The 25,967-nt window shown below is 40.4% G+C and overlaps 1 protein-coding gene across 11 annotated transcripts; it reads left to right on the plus strand.

Moving 5' to 3' along the window:
* Positions 1-1,996: 1,996 nt before the first annotated feature.
* On the plus strand, positions 1,997-25,303 carry fscn2b (fascin actin-bundling protein 2b, retinal). 11 transcript variants are annotated; one of them, XM_078937078.1, is made up of 9 exons: positions 1,997-2,330; positions 3,259-3,391; positions 3,471-3,580; positions 14,408-14,506; positions 14,597-15,323; positions 23,513-23,669; positions 24,383-24,504; positions 24,601-24,768; positions 24,851-25,303. In XM_078937078.1, exons 4-9 carry the CDS (start codon positions 14,414-14,416, stop codon positions 25,054-25,056), a joined length of 1,473 nt encoding a protein of 490 aa, XP_078793204.1. In that variant the 5' UTR covers positions 1,997-2,330; positions 3,259-3,391; positions 3,471-3,580; positions 14,408-14,413; the 3' UTR covers positions 25,057-25,303. The 11 variants fall into 11 exon arrangements, with proteins under 11 accessions (XP_078793204.1, XP_078793200.1, XP_023805495.1 ...); XM_078937074.1 differs by having other exon boundaries at positions 2,001-2,330; positions 24,383-24,768; XM_023949727.2 differs by lacking the exons at positions 1,997-2,330; positions 3,259-3,391; positions 3,471-3,580 and adding an exon at positions 3,818-4,188.
* The last annotated feature ends 664 nt before the right edge of the window (positions 25,304-25,967 follow it).

Below are 25,967 nucleotides of genomic sequence, written 5' to 3' on the forward strand. Positions count from 1 at the left end.
GAAAAAACGAAAAGGAAAAGACAATATAGAAATACACACACAGATCTGTGTGCACACGTACATACATCTACATACATATGTTAAAGATTTCTATTATACTCACTCATAATCATGGACAGGATCCGATAAATATTAGTGTGTTAAAATAAAGGAATGAGATCATTTTAATTTAACCAAGTTACACAAAAATGGAAAAATAACTTTTTTGTTGGTACTACATTTCTAGAGAAAACTGCAATAAAGGGTCACATATAGGAAGTTATATTAGTGCCACTACAAAGAAAACAAAAGTCACAGTTTTGACATCCAACTTTCTTAAATTGCAAACAAAATGTTCAGTTTTAAAAACAAAACTTTCCAATTAAAAATATCAAGTGTTTGCTTTCAAAATCTTTTTCTTTGCTTTCATATAAAGCAAATATTTTTAAAAAAAACTCCCAATAATGCAAATATTTATAAGACATTTATGTCTTTTCTGTCCTGCAGCTGTGTGAAACACCCAGTATGCACAACTAATATCATTAACCCTTTAACACCTGAGATGAGGCCAATGACACCAAAATATCTTTGGCATTCGGATACGGATAATGCCATGTTGATCATCAGTAAGCAGATATCAGTCTAAGTCGCTATGAGTCATCAATTCCATGGCAACCACTCTAGCCAATCAGGAGTTAGCTTGTTGGAAGGCCACACCCCTACCACTTGAAAGCACGCTAAACAGAATCTGTCAAACGTTTGGATTGTTCAGGGTCAGCAGGTACCACCTACTTTTATCAAGGCATCTGATTGGTCAGTTTATAACTTGAAGAACTTGAACTACATTGTGAAAAAAACATAAAATGACTGAGAAAGCTGTTTATTTCTCTATGGGGTTTCTGCTTCTTGGAGCCGGCGGGTACTTCCTGTTTGGAATGCCAGGGGGAGGGGCCCCTCATTCCAGTTTTCTGGTCAATGGTTACAATTAGCGTCTTTCAATCTTCACCCAAAATAAAAAATAATAGCCGATGCTTAGTTGTTTTTTTCTCTGCAGTTTTCTGTTTGACAAAATAAATTATCCTTGTTTCATTCGCCAAATACAGTCTGGATGCTATATATCTATATAAAACACTTGATTTGATGGGTAATTTCAATTCATCAGGGTTGTTGACACACTGTCTCTTCCCCCCACCATCACTCATGAGCAGTTGTACATTTGACCTTGCTTCTTTTCTTCCTCTCTAATTTTTCTTGTCGCTCTCCAAACTGAATACATTGTCTTTGTTTCCAGTCCACGTTTAGCCTCATTTTTTGAATTTATCGCTTTTCTATTCCCACAACTTTCCTTTCAGGGTCCGGCACCTCCGTTTTGATCGAAGCGGGGCGCACCCTGACCATCCCGAAGCACCACTGAGAAAATGAGAAGATATTCGCTCCTGACGGCAAAATGGAATCAACTCTACATGCGCGTTTCTGGACGGTGGGATAAAAATCCTCAGCGGTTTATTGGCAGAGAAGTCTCCACCGAAATTCAAGGCAGGAGCCTTTCTTGCTGTGGGGCAGCAGCGCTAAACACCACAACACTGTGCTGGTGCTGCTCTCACTCCCTCCAAACTGTGTCTATTTGGGTCGGCCCATGGGGAGTCAGAGGTCATTATTAATCTTGCTGGCTCTCCTACCTTCAGGCACAACAGCAGGGCAGCATCCGTGTGTGTGCATGTGTGTGTGTACATAAGTGAGATTGAAAGGAGTGGTTCCAATGAGTCAGTTAAGCTGTTCAAGTAAAGGTGTGGGAGAACATGCATTGTGAGTGCACCATCAGCGCAGTTCTTGCTGCGTGCATGTGCTGCATGGTGCGTCTCGGAGTGTATTTTGCTGTGATGGATCATGGGTGAGCCACATTCTTATAGCACAAGAAAGACGCCCATGAGAAATGAAGGGGGAGCAGGGAGGGAGGGGGGGGTGGAGAGAAGAGGAGGAGAGCAAGGAGACTCCCTGTTCCTCCTGAACAGCCTCTGTTGTCCTCCGTGCCCTCCCTCCTGCACTCCCACAATGAAGAGCAACGGCGTGCATCAATAACACTGGTGACAGCACGAGGGGGAACAGGTCAGACAAGCAACCGCCATCTCCCAGGCAACCACCGCTACGGCCACCATCACCACGACAACAATTGCTAAGCGCACGTGGGGGGGTGGGGGAGTTCCCCTTCCCTCCAGGCCCCAGCTCCCCTTCCTGCAGCCGCCTCAGAGGGCCGCCGAGCCTGCTGCTGCTGGATCAGGAGCGAGCTAAATCCTCAGCGCGGCGCCGGCGAGGGATGAGGAGAGAAAGAGCTGACTGATCTTGATTCTGAGGTGAACTGAATGGACAGGAGATTCTAAGAGGATGAAGGGATGAGATGAAGAAAGAAAATGACTCATCTCCAGGATGCTTTTGCAGGGCAAATCAAACACTTTGCAAAACTTTTCATCTTTACTCTCATGCATTATTATACTTTGGTAGATTAGTCACTCTTTTTCTAAATGACCGATGAAAATGGTGTTTTTAACATATTCTTGTAGCATTTTTCTCATGATGAAGGACATGTATAAAATGAAGAAAGAGAAGAAAGTTAAGCTTTATTCACATTGTTGTGAATCAGGAAAAGACAAAAAAATGCAATTGGAAAAATCCTGTAAATGGCTAATGAGGGCAGGGTAACAGTCCTGCCTACAAAATAAAGGCAAATCTCTGTTGAACCCCTGCCGCTCTGCAGAAACTATGTCCTAGAAAATGAATTGTTAATTAATTAATATTATTATTAATCAATTATTATTTTGACTACGAACAACATATTTATAATTAAAATACCACTTGGAACGCTTTGAAAATAGATTATAGCTATTGGAGTGAAACTTTTAAAAAAATTAGTCGTAAAAGTCTGCAGGCCACAAACAAACATGGCCAGTTATTGTCCTTTTATTTTGAAACTGTCCTTTATAAAACAGCTTTAGCACTAACTGAAACGTCGGTGTCTCATTTAAATGTGTCTATTTTAGCAATGTCTGCAGTTTGGAAACATTTTGGAAGCAATCTAAAGGTAAAATGGATAAAGGTGCTTTTCAGTTCTAGTTGCACCTCCTTCAGTTTAAAAGCTCTTTAAACGTATTATTTGGCCAAGAAAAGAAAAAAATAAATGCGTTACATATATGTTGTGCACTTTTCTTTCTTCCGGAATAGGTTTTTATTGAGCTTCTCATAAGCTTTAAATGTGAATATCTGTTTGGGCTTCTCTACACACAGATATATTCAGCAGTTGATCATCGCGGATGCGGGCCTGCGTTTGTTTGCAGCGAAATGAGGAAACATGGAGACGAAAAAAACGGTAATAAAGTCAAGACAATAGGACGTTTTCGACGGCAGGGTTAACGTCTAGGTAAATATTACATCAGGTTATGTAATTTTGGGCCAAATCGGAGAAAATGTCTGATCTGAGGTCGTACGACTCCTGATAGATGTGTTGCGACGGTGGCAGAGGCAGAGCGACTGGGATATTGCCTTTCCTCCCGGGCGGAAAAACAAGGCGAGCACAGACGGGGAGGAGCTTCGCAAATGTTTGATTTAGGTACTGTGACCAATCAGAAGGCGAGATTTATTGAAAGGCGGGGCCGCTCAGCGAAGATTCCACCAATGACAGCGACGCGAACAGTCCCTGCCCCCACGTGGGGTTTGAGCTCCAAACAACATCGACTCGGCTGTCAGCCAATCACAGGCGCGCGAGGTGTTAATCTTGACGCGGATTGGCTGGCTGCTTTTCACAGAGCCCCCTTCACTCATCACGTCGAGCCCATCGCTATTAACTCTTTCCTGCCACACAAGAAGGCGCTGCGTTCCCCCATAAAGCACAAACCCGCTCTGTAATAGCCAAATGTGAATTAATGAATGATTCAGAGGCGGTTTGTTTTTAGAAACGCAATACATCAGTTAATCCGCGCCGTTTCAAAGCATCTTTTCAGACACATCTAAAGAAAGGATAATATAGTATAGACCGGAACACATGAGGCGACCAGAGACATTTCTGAAGCCTTTCTAAGCGCGTGCTTCCTTGATTATAATCAAGTCAGCATGCAAGGAAACCAAAGAGACTGAAAGGCACACAAGAAGCGCATGCCTGGCAGTGAAGTGGAACCCACATTTGCACCCAAACTGTCAGTTACAGCATGACTTATACAGGTGAGACACTCAGGTGAGGTAAGAAAAACATTTGAATTGCAAGGATGTTTTTTGTTCATGTAGCGGATTGAAGGCTTTAACAAAAAATGCCATAAAAAACAAATTTTAAAAGCATTAATAGCAGCCATTTTAAATAGCACTACAGTCCTTCCCTCCTACGCTATGCAGTCCCACAGGCACCAACGCTGACAAACCAAGCATCAATCTTCTCTTTCGTTTTTGTGCGACCTCCAAAATCCATACAGCCAGCGTTCTCATTAGAAGAGCATCATAAGGCCTACACCGCCTCCTAGTGGTGGCTTTGAGTACTGACATTTCAACTTTCTCCTTTGATTTCAGTGGCAACCCTTTAATAAGTGTGTTTTTATATTTATTTATTTATTCAGTCATTCGTTTGTCTATCATACTTCCATTTTTATCCATCCCCTGTCTCAGAAACCATGCATTTGTTTTCAAACGGAAGAAGAAGTTCTTCACCTCGTCCTTTATCCAAAAAGTGTGTCAAGAAGAGAGAAATGTGATGAAGAGGCAAACTTGGATGGAGGTATTTTGATACAAAGCGAGATGAGAAAGGAGCCAGGCTCAGCGCTCCACAAAAAGAAAAAAAAAGGTTGACACATTTTTTCTCTCAGAGAACGTTGTCTTTTTTTTTTTATTGTTTTGAGTTGTTGAAGCTCGAGCGAATTCCAATGCTTCTTTAGACTCGTTCTCACTCAAGAGAGTCGAATAATGAGGCGCTGAAGTCCTGGAAATGTAGGAGTCGGCTTCACAGCCTTCAGAACACGAGACCCTATAGAAGGAACAAAACTGGACACTTATCGATCCTTAGATCGATCCGTCTGACTCAAGTTGTTAATTGAATATACCATCACTTAATCTTTTCAAAATGAAATAAGTCGATTATATCAATATTGGAAAATAACATTTGGATTGAGACATTATTTTACTGTAACGTAAGAACGACTGATGTGATGGCACCAATGTGTGGAAACAGAATTTTCCAAAGACATGTGACCGTATAGTGTGGTAAAATGTTCTAATTATGTTCCATTTGGATAATTATGATGTGGGAACTACATGGATTTGACATCAACTGGTTGAAGTTTTGGCTAAAGATGTCCTGAACTCATTTTAGGTCAGTGAATCAGATCAATCAACAGGAACCAATATGGCCAAGGAATCGTATCGTTCTTATCGCTGCTATTATGTAGAATAATTTTCACTGGAGTTCAGTTAAAGTCTCACTCCAGTTCTCTTTTGATCTACACTGAGTGCACAAGTATTAGGCAATCTGTATTTTTGAGGATAAATTGTATTGTTGTGCCACTACAGTGCACTTGGTCGATCTAAAATGTAGGGAAAAAAACCTCAAACCTGAATATTCAATAGATAAAAGTATTAAAAGTGAAGATTTGGCTTTCTTAAAAAGATAACTACGTTTACTCAATTATTAGGCAACTTACAATGTGCAGAATTATTCTGCAACTCAAAGAAAAAAAGATTTTCCCATCTTGCAGTTTTTTTATACACCTGTTAAAGTGAGAATAACAAACAAACTTTACAAATAAACTTTTTCTGAAATGCAAAGAGAAAATCTCAGTGACCAATATAGCCACCTTTCTTTTCAATGACAGACACAAGCCTTTCGTTCATGGAGTCCGTCAGTTTCTTGATCTGCTTGGGATCAACCTTTTGTCCAGCTGTGACCATCACCTCCCAGAGAGGTGTACTGTTTACTTTCACTGTATATCTCCCGCTTAAGATGGGCCCAAAAGTTCTCAATAGGATTTAGGTCAATAAAGATGGGGGCTGTGTCATTAGCCCTTCCATCTTTAAGGCCTTTGCTAGCCAGCCTCGCAGTAGAGGGCTTTGATGCAAGTGATGGAGTGTCTTCTTGAAAGATGCAGACTGTTTCTTGAACCACTGCTTGAAAAAAGTGTTGTCTGAAAATTGGCAGTAGGTCTGAGAGTTGATATTGAGTCCATTATTAACTCGAAAAGGTCCAACCAACTTATTTTTAATGATACCTGCCCACACCAGCACCCCACCTCCACCTTGCTCCAGTCGAAGTGGAGCTCTGTGTCCGTTACTGATCCAACCACGGGCGCCTCCATCCGGTCCATTCATGTCATCGGCCCACAAAGCCTCTGAAAAGTTCTGTCTTGAGATAGTTCTTTGCTCGTTCTTGACGTTTCAACTTGTGCATTTTGTTAAGAGGTGGTCGGGTTTCAGCTTTTCTGAGAACTGAACATCTCGTACTTCCTGATACTCCAGGTAGGTTGCAGTTGTGGGATATGGCAGCACTGGTCGAGAAAGCGTCCTGGTTGCTTCACGCTTGATTCTTCTCAAACCTTTGGCAGTTAATTTGCGTCATTTCTTCTCCACATGTTTCTTGCATACCCGTTGACAATTTGCAACAAAATACGTAATAATTCTTTGAACGGGCCCCAGTATCTTGGATATTTCAAGAGTGCTAAACCCCCTGAAAGACTTTTTACAATTTTTGACTTGTCAGAGTCAGTTAAATCACTCTAACGGCCCATTTTACCTGAGGAGAAGAACCTGCCACACACAGTGTAATTTTAAATCGTTCTCAGTGGTCTTTTAACTATGATTATACCATTTTTTGCTAAAACCTTTTTATTAAACTGTTGTTTTCTAGGACATAGTTTCTGCAGAGCAGCAGTAGTTCATTCGAAATTCATCTCTGAGTTGTGAACGGAACTGGAGCAACGCCACCACCAATTCCCATCATCAATCTGTAGCTTACAGCCCCTCACAACCTCAACCTAGCATTACCAGTGCATCACAAATGTCAACCAATATCGTAGCTTTCCAGCCGTAGAGGTTTGAGCCAGATTCCAGCTCAGACTAGGAAAGACGTTCATGGATCTACTTGTCTACAAGTGGATGCATCGGAATGGAGCAGAGCGGCAGGTAGCTTGTTGCCTGCCGATTGTAGTTTCTACATAACAACTACAATCTACAATTTTACTCGTCTGCACCTGATACGCCAAAAATGGGAGTAAAGAAACACTCAGAAATGCAATTTTAATCTTTATATGTGTCCTCCATCATTAGAACATGTTTAAAAAAAACATGTTCATTGGAGCGGGTCTTTAAATTGTTCAGGAAACACAAACTAAAGGACGACATAGCACAACAGCTTCCAACCAGAGTCTCTCCTTCATTCAACCCTTTGAAATGAACTGAACACAAGAGAACCGACCAGGAGGCAGACATGGGGCAAAGTGTATGAAAAAATGTGGTGGTGGGGGGGGGGTTGCACTGTGGGGTACGAGGCAGCACCCCGCAGCCCCAAGTAATGGCAGAATAGAACTTAATAGGGTAGAAAAGGGCTGGCGGCTGTTAACTCAGAAACGGTCATTTTTAAATTCTCCCGTTCTTCAAGACTCTCCTTCCCCTCTCCTCCATCTTTCCGTGCACCTTGTATTCCTTTAACACTTCTCATCCATGTCTGCCTGTGTAATTTGCAGACTCTCCCTCTGCCTCCACCCTTAACCCCTCTCCCACCACCAGCCCTTCTCCTCTCTGTCTCCCATCTGCATGGCTACCACCTCTCTCCCTTCCCTGCGAGCCATCCAGCCTCCCCCCTTTTTTTCCTTCCTTCCCCTCTCACCTCTCATCCTCCCTCCTCCCCCACCTCTGTGTCTCCTTGGAGGAGGTGTAATGATAGCTATTTGAGTGTCATCAGAGGATCGCTGTAATGGCTTCTAAAGCACCATCCCACGGTTGCCACGGTGAACCTGGCACAGCCGCTGTCCCAGAAGAAGGAGTGGAGGAAAAAAAAAAGGAAAAAAAACATCTGGTTGGCCATCGACAGGCGTCGGTACCGACAGCGGCAGCAGCAGGAGCGGCGGCACATCAGCAGACGATGACGCAGCCCCCAGGGGCCACAGAGAGCGAGCTAATGATGCGTGGGATAGGATACACACGAGGAGGAAATACAGTAATAGTGATAACAGTTATAGTAATGAAAATAATAGCAATGATGACAATAACAGTAAATGACTTTTTGGATTTTAGCGGGCCTGCTCACCCCTCCTCTTTCTCACTGACTGGATTTTTGTTTAGATTTTGCAGATAGGAATCAGGGGGAGGTATACGCATGATTTTAAGGATGCAAAAGTAAAAATCTGATTTCCATTTTAATGCAAATGTGTTGTTTTAGAGCTGTGAAGTTCACGAGAACTCTCCTAGTAACTTAAGAAAAGAAGTGAGCTTCATTAAACCTTTTCAGTTTGCAGTTTCATGGATGTTTGATTCAACGTTTCAGACCTGAGTTGGCCTTTTTAGAACTGGGATGCCCTCTATAGGTTGCCTGGGTGAATCCTAAAAACTGATGATCAGTTTTGTTACAATGTTTCTGCTAAATTCCGTCATTTTTATTGCAAATCTGACCCGTTTCTGATTGTTCTGTTGAGCCTTGGTTGAATATAAGATTAAAAATGTAATGTTTTATGTCACTTCGAAAGAAGCCAGAAGAACTGAATTCAAAGCTGAAGATGGCCTGAAAAGGATTAAGACCACAATGGTCTCATGCATGGTCAAAATTGCATTTCTGAATATCTCTTTATTCAAATCACTGTGAATCAGGAGCAGATGAAAAAAAAGACCATTGGAAAGCTAGACGTAGGTTTAGGCTCACTCGGCTCCACAACTCAGTGGTAGATTTCTAATAAACTCCTGTTGCTCTGCAGAAACTATGTCCTAGAAAATGACACAGTTTTGTTTTTTTTGGCTAAAAAAGGCATTATCATCAATAAAAGACTACTGCGAACGCTTTGAATATAGATAAGAGATGATCATTTTAGAAGCTGAACTACCTCTGTTTTCGCTTTGTCTCACATAGTCAGGGATTTATAAGATTGTCACATATTGTTTTATTTTTAGAAGATCAAAACTGCTGAAATATCAGTTCATCTTTGTCTTCATTTTGTGTTAAATACACAAATATGTGGGTTCATTTTGAAATCTTGAATTTAACACTGAAATGCTGTCATTAATCTCATTTTATTTTTCAATATGAAGCTGCTTTGTGTTGTTATCAGCACAATTCAACACTTTTCTTGTGTAAACTGTTTTGATTTGGTTAAGTTTACCCTTTATTATTTGTGTAACATGAATTTTTATATTTGTGTAACAGGTTCTCGTTCACATGTCAGTTTTTGTTGTTTGTTCTCTCCCATCTCATTGACTTAAATGTATTAAAAATAGTCGTAAATGTTGGTAATAACAAAAAACGAATGGAAAAATGGCGACCAATATTGGAGCCGTACAGTTCTGATCCAGATTCTATCTCAGACGAGGAAAATAAAGACGTTCATGGATCTATTTGTCTACATGTGGATGCATCAGAAAGGGGCGGAGCAGGGAGCTTCAATGGCAGCATCAATCTTTTTCCAACTGCAATTTTTCATCTGATCCTGATTCACGATTTGCATTAAGAAATGTAATTTTATGCTTAATTTTCTTCCTATATGTCCTCCATCTCTGGTAAAAATGTCACAAAAACATGCTGAAAACAAAAACACCAATTTGATCAGAGTTGTGCTTTAAGATATTGAGTGTCCATGGTTCCTGTGCAGTTTTTTTTAACAGCATACTTGATGACATCTCTCTTTTCCTTCTGATTGTGCGTTTGTGGCACCAAACAAAAAACATATTGGTTCTTGTATGACGTTTTCCGAACAGTTTTTTCTGGAACGCTGCAGTTTTCTGTTTGTTTCAGCAGGCTGGGGGTGCGTTAAACTCCGTGTCAGTGAGAGCTTGAGCGCACCGCTGATGGCATTTCCCGCGGCAGTTTACGTCTGGGTCGGGAAAAGCAAATCTCTGCGTGGCTGGTGTTTATTGTGAGTGCCCTCTGACCTCTGTGTGCATGCGGTGATATATTTTTCTGCGCCGCAGTTGGTTTTTCCAAGCAGAGGAAGAAGGGACGTGTGTGTTTCAGAAGAGGGGAGGGATGGCTGTAGTAGATTAGCCAGGTTGGGATGATTGGGTTGGGGATTAGACGGATTCAGGAACAGACACGACTGTTTACTCTGAAAAGAGGATATGTAATAGGCTGATTGGGAAGGTTGATTACACACACACACACATGCATTCAAACCCCCTATGTTGATTAGCCTGCTGCCCTCATAATATCCTCCGCCTCTCTTAAATTCAGATGTAAAGTCTCCCCCCGCTGTCCCTCTCAGACACAATTCTCATTCGGACTCAGAGAGCTTGCAATCAGAGAAGGTGTGTAACCAAACCCCCGCACAGACAGGTAAGGGGAGCCGCACTAAGGCTCAGAGAGAGCTCTGGTTACCTGCTGCAATGTGAGCAGCGTTTCTGTCCTGTTTGTGTGTCGAGCAAAGAGGTGAAGTGCAGAGTTTATTTGCTGAGACTGAGGAGCAAACTCATGGCAGGTTAGAAAAATGTAGAGAGAGGAGGGGATGGGAGGTAAAAGCTACAAAAGGGGCTTCAGAGTGGTGATTGTTTCAGCGGTGGTGCTCATGTTGGGAGGAAAAAGGGCAGGAATCACCCAGCGTCTTCTGCATACCGCCGATGTGAATCCAGGACTGTTCGGGATGTTCTGATGAAGAGGGATCCGGAGGAAGGTGAAGGAGATCCAAGGTGTTTGATGGCATTGATCCAACGCAAAGGTCGGAGTAAAAAAGGATGCAGCTTGGAGCCAAACAGTCCTGTGAGAAATTAGTCTGCAAAGGACGGAAACCAGACCGAGGAGAGATCAAGGCTGACGCAAACTGATTAAGGCACACCATTAGCGGCAGTGAAGTCCAGCTAACGGGCAAGATAACAGAAAGCAAGAGTCAGCAAGAGAAGAAGAAGTTGAGAGAATTACAAGAGGACGCCTGGTGAAAGAAGCCTCTTAAATCTGCGAGCTGGAATTAGAGCTGTAGGAACTGCAGAGAGAAGCCACAAAACCACAGTAAGTAAATTAGGAGCCTGTGGCTGGAACAAAGTATAATGAAGCATAGAGCGGAGGGAGGAATTTGTGGTTTAGGGAGTGCTTTATGTACTGCACCTTAATGAATTGATTGCCAGCTTTGACAACTTTTGCATTTCATCATTATAACATAACGTTTTTTTTCACTATTTACAAATACTGCTGTATTTATGGTGTGCTTTCAGAGTTAAAAACATGGATCCTTCTCCTTGGTCCCATCTGCTTCCCCTCATGGGCCAAGTGGAATTATGGGGGGAACTTTTATACCTGAAATCAAACTTCTTTGATTATCTTTTTTAAGGTTTTGGGGTCTTTTATTTCCTTTTTTCTCATTTTCTTAAGGACTATGTCTGATAATAATTGTATTTTTGTGTGTTTTAGCATATTCTTGTTGCATTTTTCTGATGATGGAGGACATATAAAAAAATTAAGCTCAAATTTGCATCTCTGAGTATTTCTTTATGCAAATTGTTGTGAATCAGGAGAAGATGAAAAAATTCAGTTGGAAAAAAGAACATATTCGTTCAGTGGAAAATACGCTGGGCTGGTACTAAGCTCCCTGCTCCGCACCATTCTGATGCATCCACTTGAATACAACTACGTCTTCCTCATCTGAGCTGGAATCTGGCTCTAAACTGTATGACTGGAGAGTTCCAACATTGCTCGCCATTTTTGTTGCACCAGTAATGTTGTGCTGATTTCACATCGAGCATGTGTTGTGTATTCAAGAATGCGCTAAATGCGGGTTGTTGAACTGGACTGCCCTGCCAGTTGGAAGAGTCTTTGTGCGAATTGTCAAAGTGGTGCAAAACTGGCTCCGGGTTTTTTCTTTTACAGCTTCTTTCCGATATATGAAAGACTTAGAGTCATTTAATACAAAACGCATTCAGTAATATCTCCTTCGTGATCATTTTTTAAACGGTTGACACTTCCGTAAATACAGAAGGACACTACCCATAAGTCAGTACCTAATCCAAGTCCCTGATTGGTCAAAGCTCAACCGGTTTAACTTTAACATATAGTTAAAGTTAAAGTTATAGTTATAGTTAGTGGTTGCATTTTGAACATAGAGTACGAAAACTGACTTAAAATCATGTGTTGTGATTGAGCGCGAGAGTTTTTAATGTGAAAGCCCAAAACGAGAATTCACGTGCAATTACATAGACGTTTCATTGGAAGTCGTATCTTGAACGAGCGTTGCCGAGCCCCGTCTGAGCGTGGCATTAGGTCTGTTGGTGTGAGGGGGTGTAGGCTAGCAGAAAGGAGTGTAAACTGAGAGCTCTCAGTTAGGGGGCGGGATTGCTTCACACCAACAGTATTGCCCACAACTCAGAGGCGCATTTCTAATGAACTCCTGCCGCTCTGCAGAAACTATGTCCTAGAAAAAAACACAGGTTTTTTAATTAGCTAATGTTATTTTGAGTGCCGCCAAGTAAAAAGACTGATGGAAATTCATCTTGGCCACACACCTAAATTACCTGCGGCTCAGATGCACATTGCTGCATATTTTTAGTGCGTCCGAGGCAAAATGTTATTATTAGTTGTACATATTGTAAGGGGTAATTTGAAAAAGCAGGGGGTATTCCAGAAATCATGTTTTAACTACCCTGATTTTAACCCTGAACTCTGGCTGAAATCCGCCTGAACTTGCTTACTCTGGGTATGTCGGTTCCAAAAGACTGGATATGAGTTAGCGTAATTACGCTGGACTTGCACGTGCACGGCAAGTACATAAAGACATTCTCAATGGATCACCGATTTCCAGAGTCTCCATGGAAACGCGTGGAGAATAAAAGAGTGAGACGAATGAAAGAGTGAGAAACAGTGAGACGGAGTCAGAGATTTTAATGACGGCGTATGAAGATACGCCCATCAAGAAAGTAATACAGCTGCATCATCAGCAAAAGAAAATGCTTCTGCTTGGAGAAAAGAACGGACAAAGTAAACACATGAGTTTCTATCTCTTTTCCATTTTCATTGTGACGCGCACATATATATATAAAACTTATCCAACTTAAATGAATTACTTTAATTGGTAACACGTAATTTAAAATAATATTTTTTTACAACTCAAATTTACATATTTATCTAACTAAATGTAATATTACTCCAATTCAATTAAATGTTTTTCCATCTTAATTTATTGTACTTCTTGAACTCTCATATGTCTAAATTTGAACCTGCAGATATACTAATTTTTATAACAATAAAATGAATAAAACAAAGCAGATTTGCAATATGAAACGTAATATAGTATAATATTTCACTGACTTTGACATTACACAGCTGCACAGTAGGGGTGTTAAAAAAACTCATCGTCCTCTCCCTCCCTCTCACTCATGGTGCAGAAAGAATTAAACATAACAGGACAAATAACTGGGCAAAACACAGTAAAACAGCTAAACAACTAAACACATTTGGTCAGAAACCCACACTTAAACCCAAATCCGTCCAGACAGGGAAAGGAAATGGTATCCCACAATTCCTTGCGGTGCTGATCTAACCGCAGCACCAAAGTTCCACCTACTTAATTGAATTAATTTGAATGAAAGTAAAATAACTGTAACTTTACGTGTTATTTTCAAGCTGACTTAACTAAAAAAATTATTTATCTTTACTGAAGCAAATAATTAAGTTAGATCAATGTAAAAAAGTTTTTCTTTCCAACATCCATCCGTGGTCTTATCACCCTCTCATGGTGGAAAAATTATTATTTGAGCTTCTTCATCCACTAAATCATCTTCAAATGGACACGCCATGCCGCTTCACCTCTCTGAAAACAAACTAACCTTCAACTAAACCTGCTCCAGACCAGGTTATATGTTCAGAGCATGAGTTGCTATGGGAACTAAGCATACCCTGAAACATACCTCTGTTTTTGGAACCGAAAGCTGAGGTTATCCACCTCCTTAGCCTCAAACTTACTGTGGCAACTAGCATAACCTGCTTTTTGGAATACCCCCCAGGAATGGTTACCAAGGGGCACAGCAAATATTTTAAGTGCGGATATATTAATCCATGTATTTTCAGCATTCAAAATAAGTGCAGCCAAGAAAATGACTTTCATACTGGCCGCACGTATTTTAGAATTTACACACAAAGTCACTTCCTTTTTAATTTTGGCCAAAAAAATGACACAATCATAATTAAAAAAGACCACTGGGAATGCTTTGAAAATAGATGAAAAGATGATTGGAGTGGGTTTTTAAGCTGTGTTCCTTTTTGTCCACCCTAATACCTCTACAGGTGAAGATGCCCGTCAATGGAAATCACCCACTCAAGTTGCAGTTTGGTCTGATCAACCATGAGGGTCGATACCTCACCGCAGAGGCCTTTGGTTTCAAGGTATAAAAGTACAAGCCGGTTCTTGTTTGACTGCTGGTTGGGTTTTATTGTAAGTTGTAAATAACACCTGTGTGTTTTCTTGATTCTCAGTTAAACGCATCAGCGCCCAGCCTAAAGAAGAAGCAGATATGGACGCTAGAGCAGGACCTCCAAGATACCCAGGTGGTGTACCTACGCAGTCACTTGGGACGTTACCTGGCCTCAGACAAGGATGGCAAAGTCTCCTGCGAGGCTGACGGCCAAAATTCAGACTGCCGATTCCTCATCGTGCCTCAGTCAGATGGTCGCTGGGCCTTGCAGTCTGAGCAGTACCTCCGCTTCTTCGGCGGATCTCGGGATTACCTGTCCTGCTTTGCTCAGGCAATCACTGATGCTGAACTGTGGGCAATGCACCTGGCTCTGCATCCGCAGGCCAACCTGCTGTCCGTGGCCCGCAAGCGCTACGCCCGCCTCTCCATGGAAGATGGAGAAATTGCTGTGGATCTGAACATTCCCTGGGGAGTGGGAGCCCTTCTGACCATCGTCTACGTGGATGGGAGGTACTGCCTAAAGACCAGCGACAGCCGCTTCCTCAGCAACGACGGAAAGCTGCTGACACAGACGGAGAGGACCACGCAATACACGTTGGAGTTGAAGTGTGGAAAACTAGCCTTCAAAGATTGCGAGGGGAAGTACCTGTCTCCCATGGGACCAACAGGAACCCTGAGATCTGGGAGGTGCTCCAAACCAGGCAAGGATGAGCTGTTTGACTTGGTGGAGAGCCACCCTCAAGTGGTTCTGATTGCAGCCAACGGCCGCTATGTCTCCATACGACAAGGTAAGAAAACACTGACATTGTGCACATAAATCTGGGGTCCTAAACCCATGCATGCATAGACAGTTGATCTTTCTCCTGGAAACCTTAGCAGAATTCCAAACTGCTAATTAAATGGACAAAGTTTGACCTTAAGAGCTGGGGGGGGGGGGGGGGGGGGGGGCACGTGAGCTTGTGCTGACACAGGCTGACCTGCTCACATCCATTATGGAACAGCAAGTGACATCTGATAATGGATGCATGTAAATATGGGAGTCTCACCAACAGTTTGCATGCAGATCATCATTAATTATTGCTGATTTCCAGACAAAACCCACAGTTCAACATGAAAAGGAGAGTTACTTTAATGTGGCAAACGTTGACAGTATTCATGAAGGAGCTCTCCAATCCGCGGGAACCTAGTTAAATAAAAGACTCATTCTGTTTTAGGATGACATTTCATTGGAAGATTTTTCATCTCCTCCCAGTGGCAGCGTGCAGTTGTCCTGTTGGGTTTGCTGGAACACCTGTGTGTGATCAGGATGCTGAGCAGGAACCCACCGCTGATGCTGTTTTATGGGGATTTATGGATGCAGGGATGTTAGGAGAGGGCGTGAAGTTTGTTAAACTTTCTCTAAAATTGGTGTATTCAATACAATTAAAGTTAATGCAGCTGTTGGTGGGAGAGTCTGGGTGAATGCAGAGAAGGTTTGACAGTGTTTTGTTTGCAGAAGGTCTTCTGATTCCTTCACAAACAGTAGTACACTTCAAGTTTACATTATTAAGTATACTTGAGTATATGTACAGCAACGGCAAGTATACTATAGACCAGAGGAGTTCAAACTATTTTTTTCGTGAGCCACAAAGGGTTTTAAAAATTGTCAGAAGGGCTGCACCAGGAGTGTTTTGGTATTCCACGTCAGAAGAGAAAGACAGAACATGGTATTTGGACAAAAAAATGCTTTAACTTTGATAGAAAATTGACATATATATTTTAAAACAGAACATTTTGAAGTTTTTATTTCAAAACTGTGGCTTTTATTTTCCTTTTTGTGCCCATTGAAGCAATGGGTTGATGTTCCTCAGGTAAAAAAGCAAATTTACATAAATGCTGCGTTCATGTGCTGTTGGAATGATCTGCAAAATGCTTGTCCAACTTGGAAAACACACATTTTTCAACACCACATGAATGCAGAACAACTTTCTGCAGCTGAACTAAGCTCAGTTTACTGTATTTGTAGAACGTGATCTATGGAGAGACACCAGAATTGCAGGGCGAATAAAACGTTATTAAGGATCATCAATATCATTTATTCCATATGGCGGGTCAGAACATTTCTCGATGGCTCTCGGTGATGTGTGCCCGTTCCGTTAAAACACCATTTATGTGTAATGTAGGAAGTAACTGAGTACTTCTTGAGACTAAATTGGAACATTTTTCTTTGGTATATGAAAAGGAAACTTCAAGTATACTGCCTCCTTTTTAGTACACAAACTATTTGATACTAGCAAAGACACTTTTCCAAGCTTTTCTCAAAATCAGTGCAGGATTTTTTGTCACATTAACAGCTAGCATCTAGAAATAAGAAGATTATTGTTAAAACGAGTCAAAATCCTTTTGCTTCCTACTCTTAACAACAGAAAAACTTGATTTAAAACTCCAATTGCAGCGGTTCAATGTTAAGGCTTTTATTTTAAAGTTAATAAATGTTGACAAGTTCGGCTGGCATTCATTTTGGGGGAAAAAATGTAGATTTATGTGTGCTAGTTTTAGATTTTATGAGGTTATATTAAGATGGACCAACTCGTCCTAAGAATGTTTTCTCATTTTGTTATATCACAAAGGTTGGCAAAATTGCAATAAAAGGTTACCTTAAATATGCTAAAACAATCTTATGACAGCTTGAATTATTTAACGAATCAAATAAATCCCTTTATGCATTTGACCAATCGGATGGACTCCTTTTATGTTAGATGCTCGCCTCCCATGTAGACGAGGGTCATTTGGAGTCTCATTTAAGTTATGTTGACTCTTAATTAAATTAAACTGTTGCAGGGAAATGGAAATGATGTTTTTGGATGTTTTGCTATTCGTTTGTGTACCGCAAGTTATATCGTCATTCTAATATTGATCACTGATATCACAAATTGTGAGTTTTCCTCATATCGTGCAGCCCTAATTAGGAACATAAAAACTAAAACTATTTGCTTAGAACTAGAAAAAATATACTTGTAAAACATTTAATTAGAAGTAATTCTATCTAACATTTGCTTTTTAAGCCTATTTTTCCCTTTTTGAATGCTTGTCTGGAACTCATTGTTTCTAGATTTTGAGATCTTATTATAAGATTTCTAGTTAAGCATGGACAGATCATTTTAAAACTTTTGTGATTTTCCTCTCAAGATTCTTTTCCGAGTTTTATGCTACTATCGACTACTTGTACCTTAAACAAACCACTTTTGCCTAAGGAATGGTTTGATTTGAAACTCAATTTTTGGGTTAATCAATGTGAATCATCAATGTTTGTTAACAGTATTAGCTCCTTAAGACTTAAATTTTGGTCACTTCAGCCACTCTAAACAACGGGTGAATGGAAAAGTTCAGAAACTAGTGCAAACACACTGTTTTAGTTTCCATATACCGAGCTGAAGCATGCATCTTTGCACATTTTTAAAGCTTTTTTTTTGGGTCCATCTGCACTTTCTCTGATAAATCAAGAGTTTCTCCTCCTCTCCTGCTCAAAAACAGAGCCGTCCTGCTGCAGCGAGTGAAGCAGGCTGAATAATTAATGAGTCCAGGACCTCTGTTCCTGGAAGGCAATAGAGAGTCTGCTTTCAGAAACTCAACCTGCACTCAAACTTCTGCCCCCCAGAGTCCAGCTCTGAGTCCAGCCCTAACCCACCCAGCCACAGTCAGCATCTGTGTGACTCTGAGAGTCATTTCTGGAAGCAAAGTTGAACAATTTGGCTCTTTATACAAAATAAAAAATTAAGTATTTTGATGAACACATTTGGATTCAAACAAAACAACGTACTGTACATGTTGGCTTACATGGTTCCCCATCATCTCATGTCGTTTGGATCTCAACATGGAGATGAAATGCAAAGAAGTAAACCTTTTTAAGCCTTAAAACCACGTGCGGCATCTGTTAATAGCCAACAATCCAACTAAAAATGGAGTTTCAGGGGTTTGAGCCTGTGAGATAGATGAAAATGAGGGACACGGGACGGTGGCATCAGCTTACTATCAATAATAGATGTCAGAGCCGTCCACCGTTGATGGATTAATTATGCCTGCCCCACTTGCAGACTTGTTGGTTGGACAAAGGGAGGAAATGGAGCTCAATCTAGGCTTTGATCCAAAATGAAGCTCTATCCTATCCACTTTTCCATAGAAGTAGATCCGTCTGTGCCGGTTTTTCTTTTTTGTCTTTCTTTAAATCAGTGATCATGGGCGCCATCTTAACTCTTTTGCTTGGCCAACGCGTGTGACGAAAACACTCATCAACATTGCTATTGATATCTTCAGACTGCCAGCTTGGATTTCAGCATATCCAATCCCCTCTCCCCTCTCTTTTCTGAGTCTTTCTCTTCCTCCATCCTTCTCTCCTTCCTCCGCCTCCTCTTATCTCATCTATCCGATAGCTACTGTGAGGTCCCAGGTGAGTCCTGTCTGAGGATCATTTCTGGGTTGAATTAGTGTGAAATGGACACATGGAGCAGATAGACAAAGCATGACATTGAGTCAGGATGAGAGAGAATGGGAGTGATAGGCCCTCAGGCACATCCTGTGCGGTAGAAATACTTAAATTCAAGCTTCAGATGTTCTTAAGATCAATGATAATTGTACCAGGTATCAAACCTGCAATATCTAGTTTATTAGGTGTGAACAAGATGTGATTAAAGTATCAGTGGGGTAAACATGCTATTTTTGTCGTAAATTTTCTTTTCTTTAATCTCTACTGTCAGATTTAAAATAAAGACAAAATCACCCACATATTTTAGAAGCAAATTGGCTGGAAATCTTGATAAAAACTAAACTGAAATGCAAAAATGTATTCTATAACCTGCAGGCTATAGATTTTGTTAAATTTCTTCAATGTTTTGTTTTGCAATTGAGAATTAAAGCTTTATTTGCAAACTCGATTTCAACCTGTAAGTACCAAATGCTGCAGTTCCTCAAATGACCACTGGAGGCTGTTTTCAGAAGTAAGACATTTCCAATTTACAGAACAGTCTTGTCGTCTATTTTCAAAGCGTTCCCAGGTTTTTTTAAATTACGATTATGCCGCCAAAACCAAAGAAGATGTTTTTTTCTAAGACATAATTTCTGCAGGGCGGCAGGATTTCATCAGAATTTGCCTCTGAGTTGTGGGCAGGACTTTTGGGACAGAGGAAGCCTGCCCTCATTTCCCATCACTCTGTCCTCCTAGCTTACAGCCCTTCACAACCCCAACATAGCATTACAGTTGCAACAGAAATTGTGAGCAATACGTGATAAAACAAAGACCTACATCATGGCTCAGTCAGATATATGCATTCTTAATTTACTTTATGTATGTCCTCTGTCATAAAAAACAAAATGCCACAAGAATCAAGAGTCATTTGAAATTAGTATTTAAAAGGTAGAATATACCCTTTATTAAGCTAATGTACAGTCTGGCACAGAACCTTTTGCTTTGTTTTCTATTCATTACATATGTAAAGGGATAAAACATTATTATTTGTGTTTGGATTTTGTCTCCACTCAAACTTGTTCAATATTGGGAGCATGTTTTGTGATTGGAGGATAGATAAACATTTTGTTTGCCAACAACTCAACAAGGTGCTCTATTCTTTTACCTTGTTTTACCCAATTTCCCTTCTCCAAGTTGCTGATTTGGGTGAAGTAAAGTCCAGTTTCCCTCGTAATTATTTTAAAACAAAGTTAATTCCACTATTTCCAATAAGAAATGTTTCCAAATTAAGACAGAAATAGACAGTTTAGACAGACTGACAAATGATCGTCAAATGCTAAAAGCTCTAAAACAGCCTGGATGTTCTTTTTAACAGCTGCCAGCTTTGTTTGTGCCGCCTGTATCCCATAATTGGGAAAAGCTGAGGTTCAATGGCCTCTTATCTTGCCAAGCAGAAGACATAAAGCTATAAAACCGAGTCCAATTGGACCCAAAATGCCATGTGACCACATTTGACCATTCAGTCATTCAATAGTATAGCTGGGACTGCCGTTGGCCCCTCCCACACCTCAATGCTCACCGCGTTAAAAATGAACAAGAACCACAAACTTCCTTGCAATCTAGCCACTTAGAAAAGCGGATTTTTGTTTTTTTAACATCTGTTGGGACAGAATAAACCTGACCTCATTTCCCATCATCCCAACATAAAAGGCGCTAAATATTGGAGCCATCCAGCCGTACAGTTTTGAGCCAGATGCCAACTCTAACGAGGACAACAGAGACATTTGTGGTGTTATTTGTCCACAAGCGGATGCATCAGAATGGGGCGGAGCAGGAATCTTGTGGCCTGCCGGTTGTAGTTTTTACGCAACAACTACAAACTTTTCCAACGGCATCTTTTCATCTGCTCCTGATTCACAACCCTTTGAATAAAGAAATACTCAGAAATGCTGTTTTATTGTTTATATATGTCCTCCATCATGGGAAAAATGAACATGTTAAAAACACCATTTTGACTGGTGTGAGTCTTTAAGACAATGTTTACCCATGAAGCATTGCCTTCAATAATGTTGATTGGTTTGACAGAGAAAACACACAATTTATATGACTTTACAGACATTTTTTTGAGTCCGACATGAAATAAAGATGTTTTATCCTCTTTAATCCCCCGAGGTTCTTTTGTCTTCAACTCTGGGGTTGGTCATTATCTTCATCCTGCTTAGTCCAGCCCAAAAAAATTCCTTCCTATTTCCTGTTTCTCCCCATATCTTTTATTCGGGGGGATTGAAGGACTGGAGAGGCAGCACTCGAAAGCTGATTACATCAGAGCCCCACTGTGAAAAGGGCAAACAGGCAGAGCTCTGGGTGGGGTAACTGCATGGGGTGGGGCTTCAGGGAGTCGGGGGGGTTAAGGCGTGGGGGTAAGGGGGAGATATAAAGGATGACCAGAAGAAAAAAAAAGGACAGAAAGAGACAAAGAGATTAGTGTTGTTAAAAGATTAACTAAATGTAGTGGGGATATGTTGAGATTTATCTAATTAGGGATTTAGTCTCCAACAATCTGCTGGCAGGGAAGCAAACATTTGTTTACCCTCTGCGTTCATCTAACGGACTTCCTTGTTGCACGATTTTCTGGATGATACAAGAAAAAAACAAAAAGGTTTGATTTAACTTTGATGTTTCAAGATAAAGTTCCAAAAGGGGATTTTTCAAGACGTACCTGGAGATAAAACGAGGAGACGGTGGATTGGTTTCACCAGTTGGTCAACTTAAAAATACTGCATTGCTTGTTAAAAAATTGGTCATCCCCCTCAGGTTGGAGGGGTTTAGTTATCGCTCCCTCATAAGCAGCTTACAGGGTTTGGACAGAATGAAGTAACAGTTACGGGTAACTTTTATCAATCAGCTTAATGGTGATGTGAGCAATCTGGGGCTCTTATTCCTGAATTAGAATTAAGGCTTCTCCAATCTAAAAATGAATTTTATTGGGAAAAATGTATTTTGTTTTAAACTTTTATTTAATCTAATATCATAAATTTAAATGACATCAAAACTAAATGCACTTTCTGCTCAAACGCAGGGTATAAAGGTCCTTAAAGGCCCAGGTTTTGTGTGTTTTGAACGTGTTCTTGTGGCATTTTTCTGATAATGGAGGACCAATATAAAAGGCAATTAAGCGGAAATTGAGTATTTCTCCTATGAACTCCTACAGCTCTGCAGAACCTATGTTTTAGAAAACGACACAGAATTTTTAATTTTGGGTCAATACAGCATAATCATGATTAATAGACCACTGGGAATGCTTTGAAAATAGATCAAAAGAGTCTTAAAAAGACCTTTTTAGAGTTAATAACGCCACAAATTATTTTATCATTTATTATTTCTGCTTCAAATTTGCTGCTCTTTCTTGTTGTGTTGTAATGCCTCCTTTTGACAAAGCTTCACAGTTTGGTAAACAAAAGACATTATGGTCATCAAAGTGGGCACCAACCCCCCCCCCCCTCCCCCCATTCCTTCTTTCTCCTCCTGCACGGCAAAAACCTAAAATCTCACCAAGTATTTTTGTCTTGATTCTAGTTGAAATATATTTTTGCACATTATATGAGACAACAAGTAACTTTTCAGTATGAAGTATCGACTTGTTTTAAAGGCCCACTTTGATCATCTTTTGATCTATTTTGTAAGTGATTTTTTAATTATAATTATGCAATTTTTAGCCAAAAAAACTGTATGACATAGTTCCTGCAGAGGGCAGGGGTTCATTAGAAATTGGCCCCTGAGTTGTGGTACAGAGCCAGTCCGCCTTCCCTTCCCGTCATCCATCTGTGCACTCTTTCTCCTGCTAGCTTACGGCCCCTGACACCTCCAACTTAACATTACCGGTGCAACAAAAATGGCGAGCAATATTGGAGCCATCCAGCTGTACAGTTATGATCCAGATTCCAGCTCAGACGAGGAAAATTAAGACGTACTACAAATGGATGATTCAGAATGGCTCGTCCAGCTCATTTTCTACGTCACAAATACAATCTTTTTCCAAATGTTTTTTCTCGACTGCTCCTAAGTCACAATAATTTGAATAAAGAAATACTCAGAAATGCGATTTTGAGCTTAATTTTCTTTACATATGTTGTCCATCATCAGGAAAAACGCCACAAAAACATGTTAAAAACACAATTTACATTGAAGACAATTAATCTTTTGAATATCTGGTTCATTTATTTGATCTTGCAAACATCTTATAGATCAGATATATTAAGAAAGTAGTTTTTTTACTCATAGTTTACATATAATTTTGACAACTTTATTTTTAAATGTGTAATTTTAGCTTAAAATATGATTTTTTTTTAGGTAAAAGCATATGCATGCATATAAATGTAAAGCTAATGAGCTGAAAATCTCCTGTTCGCTCCAGTTAGTGTTCTTTTTGCAACCATGTTGATTTGGAAATCAATGACCTGCTCATCAGTGGAACAGTTTTGGGCTCATTGTTTTGTGTTTGCTGTGTTGCATGTTATTTTTCTGTGCCCATCCCAGGCGTGAGTCTTGCCGCCAATCAGGAAGATGAGACCGACATGGAGACATTTCAGATGGAGATCGACAAAGACACCAAGAAGTGCACATTTCGCTCCAGCCTGGGGAATTACTGGGCTCTGGTGGCTCACGGCGACATCCAGAGTAACGCTACAGAAGTGTGGGTGAAAAGGGTTCAGAAAGATTGTTTAGACTTGGGCTCTGCAACCTTCAGTGCTTTCAGAGCCATTTGGTCCAGAATCAAATCCCAGGAAAAATCTCACTGTTTGGAAAAATAAATTAATTATATTGTTTAAGGCCATTAAGTCACTTTTTAATAAAATGTATGCTATAAATATTTAAAATTACTAGATTATAACAGTATTTTATGTTTCTATATTAACCTTTTGAAAGTTTGTTTTTTTAGCAGCACACAAGTTCCTTTTAAAAAAATAAATCCTGTGTCAAATAAAGAGATAAAGATCCGCCTGATTTACTTGAATTCTAAATCAAACCTTCATTTTACTTAGTTGTCTGACGTGTGCATTTTGGAGGAATGACAAAACTTTCAATGCTCTCTCTCTCTCTTCATTTTGTGCAATGTCAGAATTTGTAAAGAAAAAAAAGCAAGATCAGCTCAGTTTAAAAATCTAAAAATAGATTACAAAATTTAACTAACAGACCAGTTGTTTATTTAGATTTTTTTGCATTTTTCTTCAAAGCCACAGAGCCACAATGGAGGGATAACCGAGTGGCTCTGGAGGTTGCAGACCCCTGATTTAGTCATTTGGTAGCATCATTTTAACCTTTTAAATTCATCCTCTGAGCATCATAAAAGGAAATAATAGGATTTCAGACTAAAATCTTGTTGTTGATTTTTTTTTTCTGCTGCAGATCAGCAAACACAATGTTTTCACTGGAGTGGTTTGGCCACAAGGTGGCACTAAAAGCCAGCAATGGAAAATACATCTGCACCAAGAAGAATGGCCAGTTGCTTGCAGTCAGTGACTCCATTGGTAAACTTTTCTGCTTGGCCTCTTCTTTCCAGACTCCCCTGCCTGCTCTATGGTTGTTTACAGTGTTGTTGTTGTTGCTGTTGTTGTCCTTCCCAGGTGAAGATGAGCAGCTCACCTTGAAGCTCATCAACAGACCGATGCTGATACTCAGAGGAGAGAATGGATTCATCTGCCACCACAAGAGCTCCAACACGTTAGATGCCAGCAGATCCGTCTACGACATTTTTACACTTCAGTTCAGCAACGGGTCCTACCATATCAAAGGTCAGGAGGGTTCACTCCTATATGAAGACTGATTTGCCCCCCTCCCTACTCTCTCCTCTTCATTTGCTGGGTTGTCCTACAGGCGTCGACGGCCGGTTCTGGTATGTGAACAGCGCCGGGTTGGTGTGTTCAGACGGTGAGGTCCCAGAGGATTTCACCTTGGAGCTCCTGGAACATGGCCGCCTTGCTATTCGGGGCAGAAATGGTAGATACCTGCGTGGAGACCAGGGAGGGACCCTCAAAGGAGATGGACTTGGTGTGAGCAGCTCTGCCCTGTGGGAATATTAAAACAAACCCATCATTTCCACCTTAACCTGCCTTAATCTGCCACAAATTGACCCTTTAGAACTCATAAATGCTTTAATGCTACTTTTAATTGTAATAAAAAATAGAGTTTGGCGTTTATCTTTGATCTTTCTCCCCCCCCCCCCTAAGATGTATTAGGCGCATTCATGAGGGAAAGCAACAAAAGTGTGTAAACTCCTACCTTTACCTTCATGTAATCTCTGGTATGGCATAAAAAAACTTCAAACCTTTTGGTGTCTTTACGTTTTTTTCAGCACTTTTTGCAGGAATCAAACACTTCAGACTAACAATGCAAAGTATATAAGAGCGGAAAAGTCAAACAGGAGTTGGTTTAAATATGTTTATGTCAATGTAAATTGTGTTCATTTTATTGAAGAGATAAGTAGATAAGTTTATTTCTGCCTATTAACAGGCTTCGGTTTCCCGGGACCCTGGGCTAAGAAGAGGGAGGGAGGGATGGATGGATGTCTGCATATGTAATATTTAGAGTTGCTGTGTTTTATGCAGAATTTTGAAGAAACTTCCTGCAAAACAAGAACATGCTAATTTCAGACAAAATTAGCAAATTGCAGGAAGGAAAAAGTTTCATAGTGGTCAGTAATAACTTTTCCATTTTCAAAGATGTTAAGCCAAAAAATATTATGATGTGCATGTTTAGATTTTTGCTCTATGAAAGAAAGTTGCATTCCCACTCACTCATGCAGGTGAAGTCATTTTACTTTCTGAAGTTGAAACTATGGAGAGTAAAATCCGATGTTTACCGTAAAAACTCTCCTCTTTTTTTGTTATATTTCACCACTTCTTTGGACTGCAGCCAGACAACTCTGGATTAATCCCACAGTGGGTTAAATTTAGCATCATAATGAGGGTAATTTAGATGTTTTAGGATGATT

The sequence above is a fragment of the Oryzias latipes genome, chromosome 19, assembly GCF_053564925.1.
Source record: "Oryzias latipes strain Hd-rR chromosome 19, Olatipes_Hd-rR_3.1".
Taxonomy (NCBI): Eukaryota; Metazoa; Chordata; class Actinopteri; order Beloniformes; family Adrianichthyidae; genus Oryzias; species Oryzias latipes.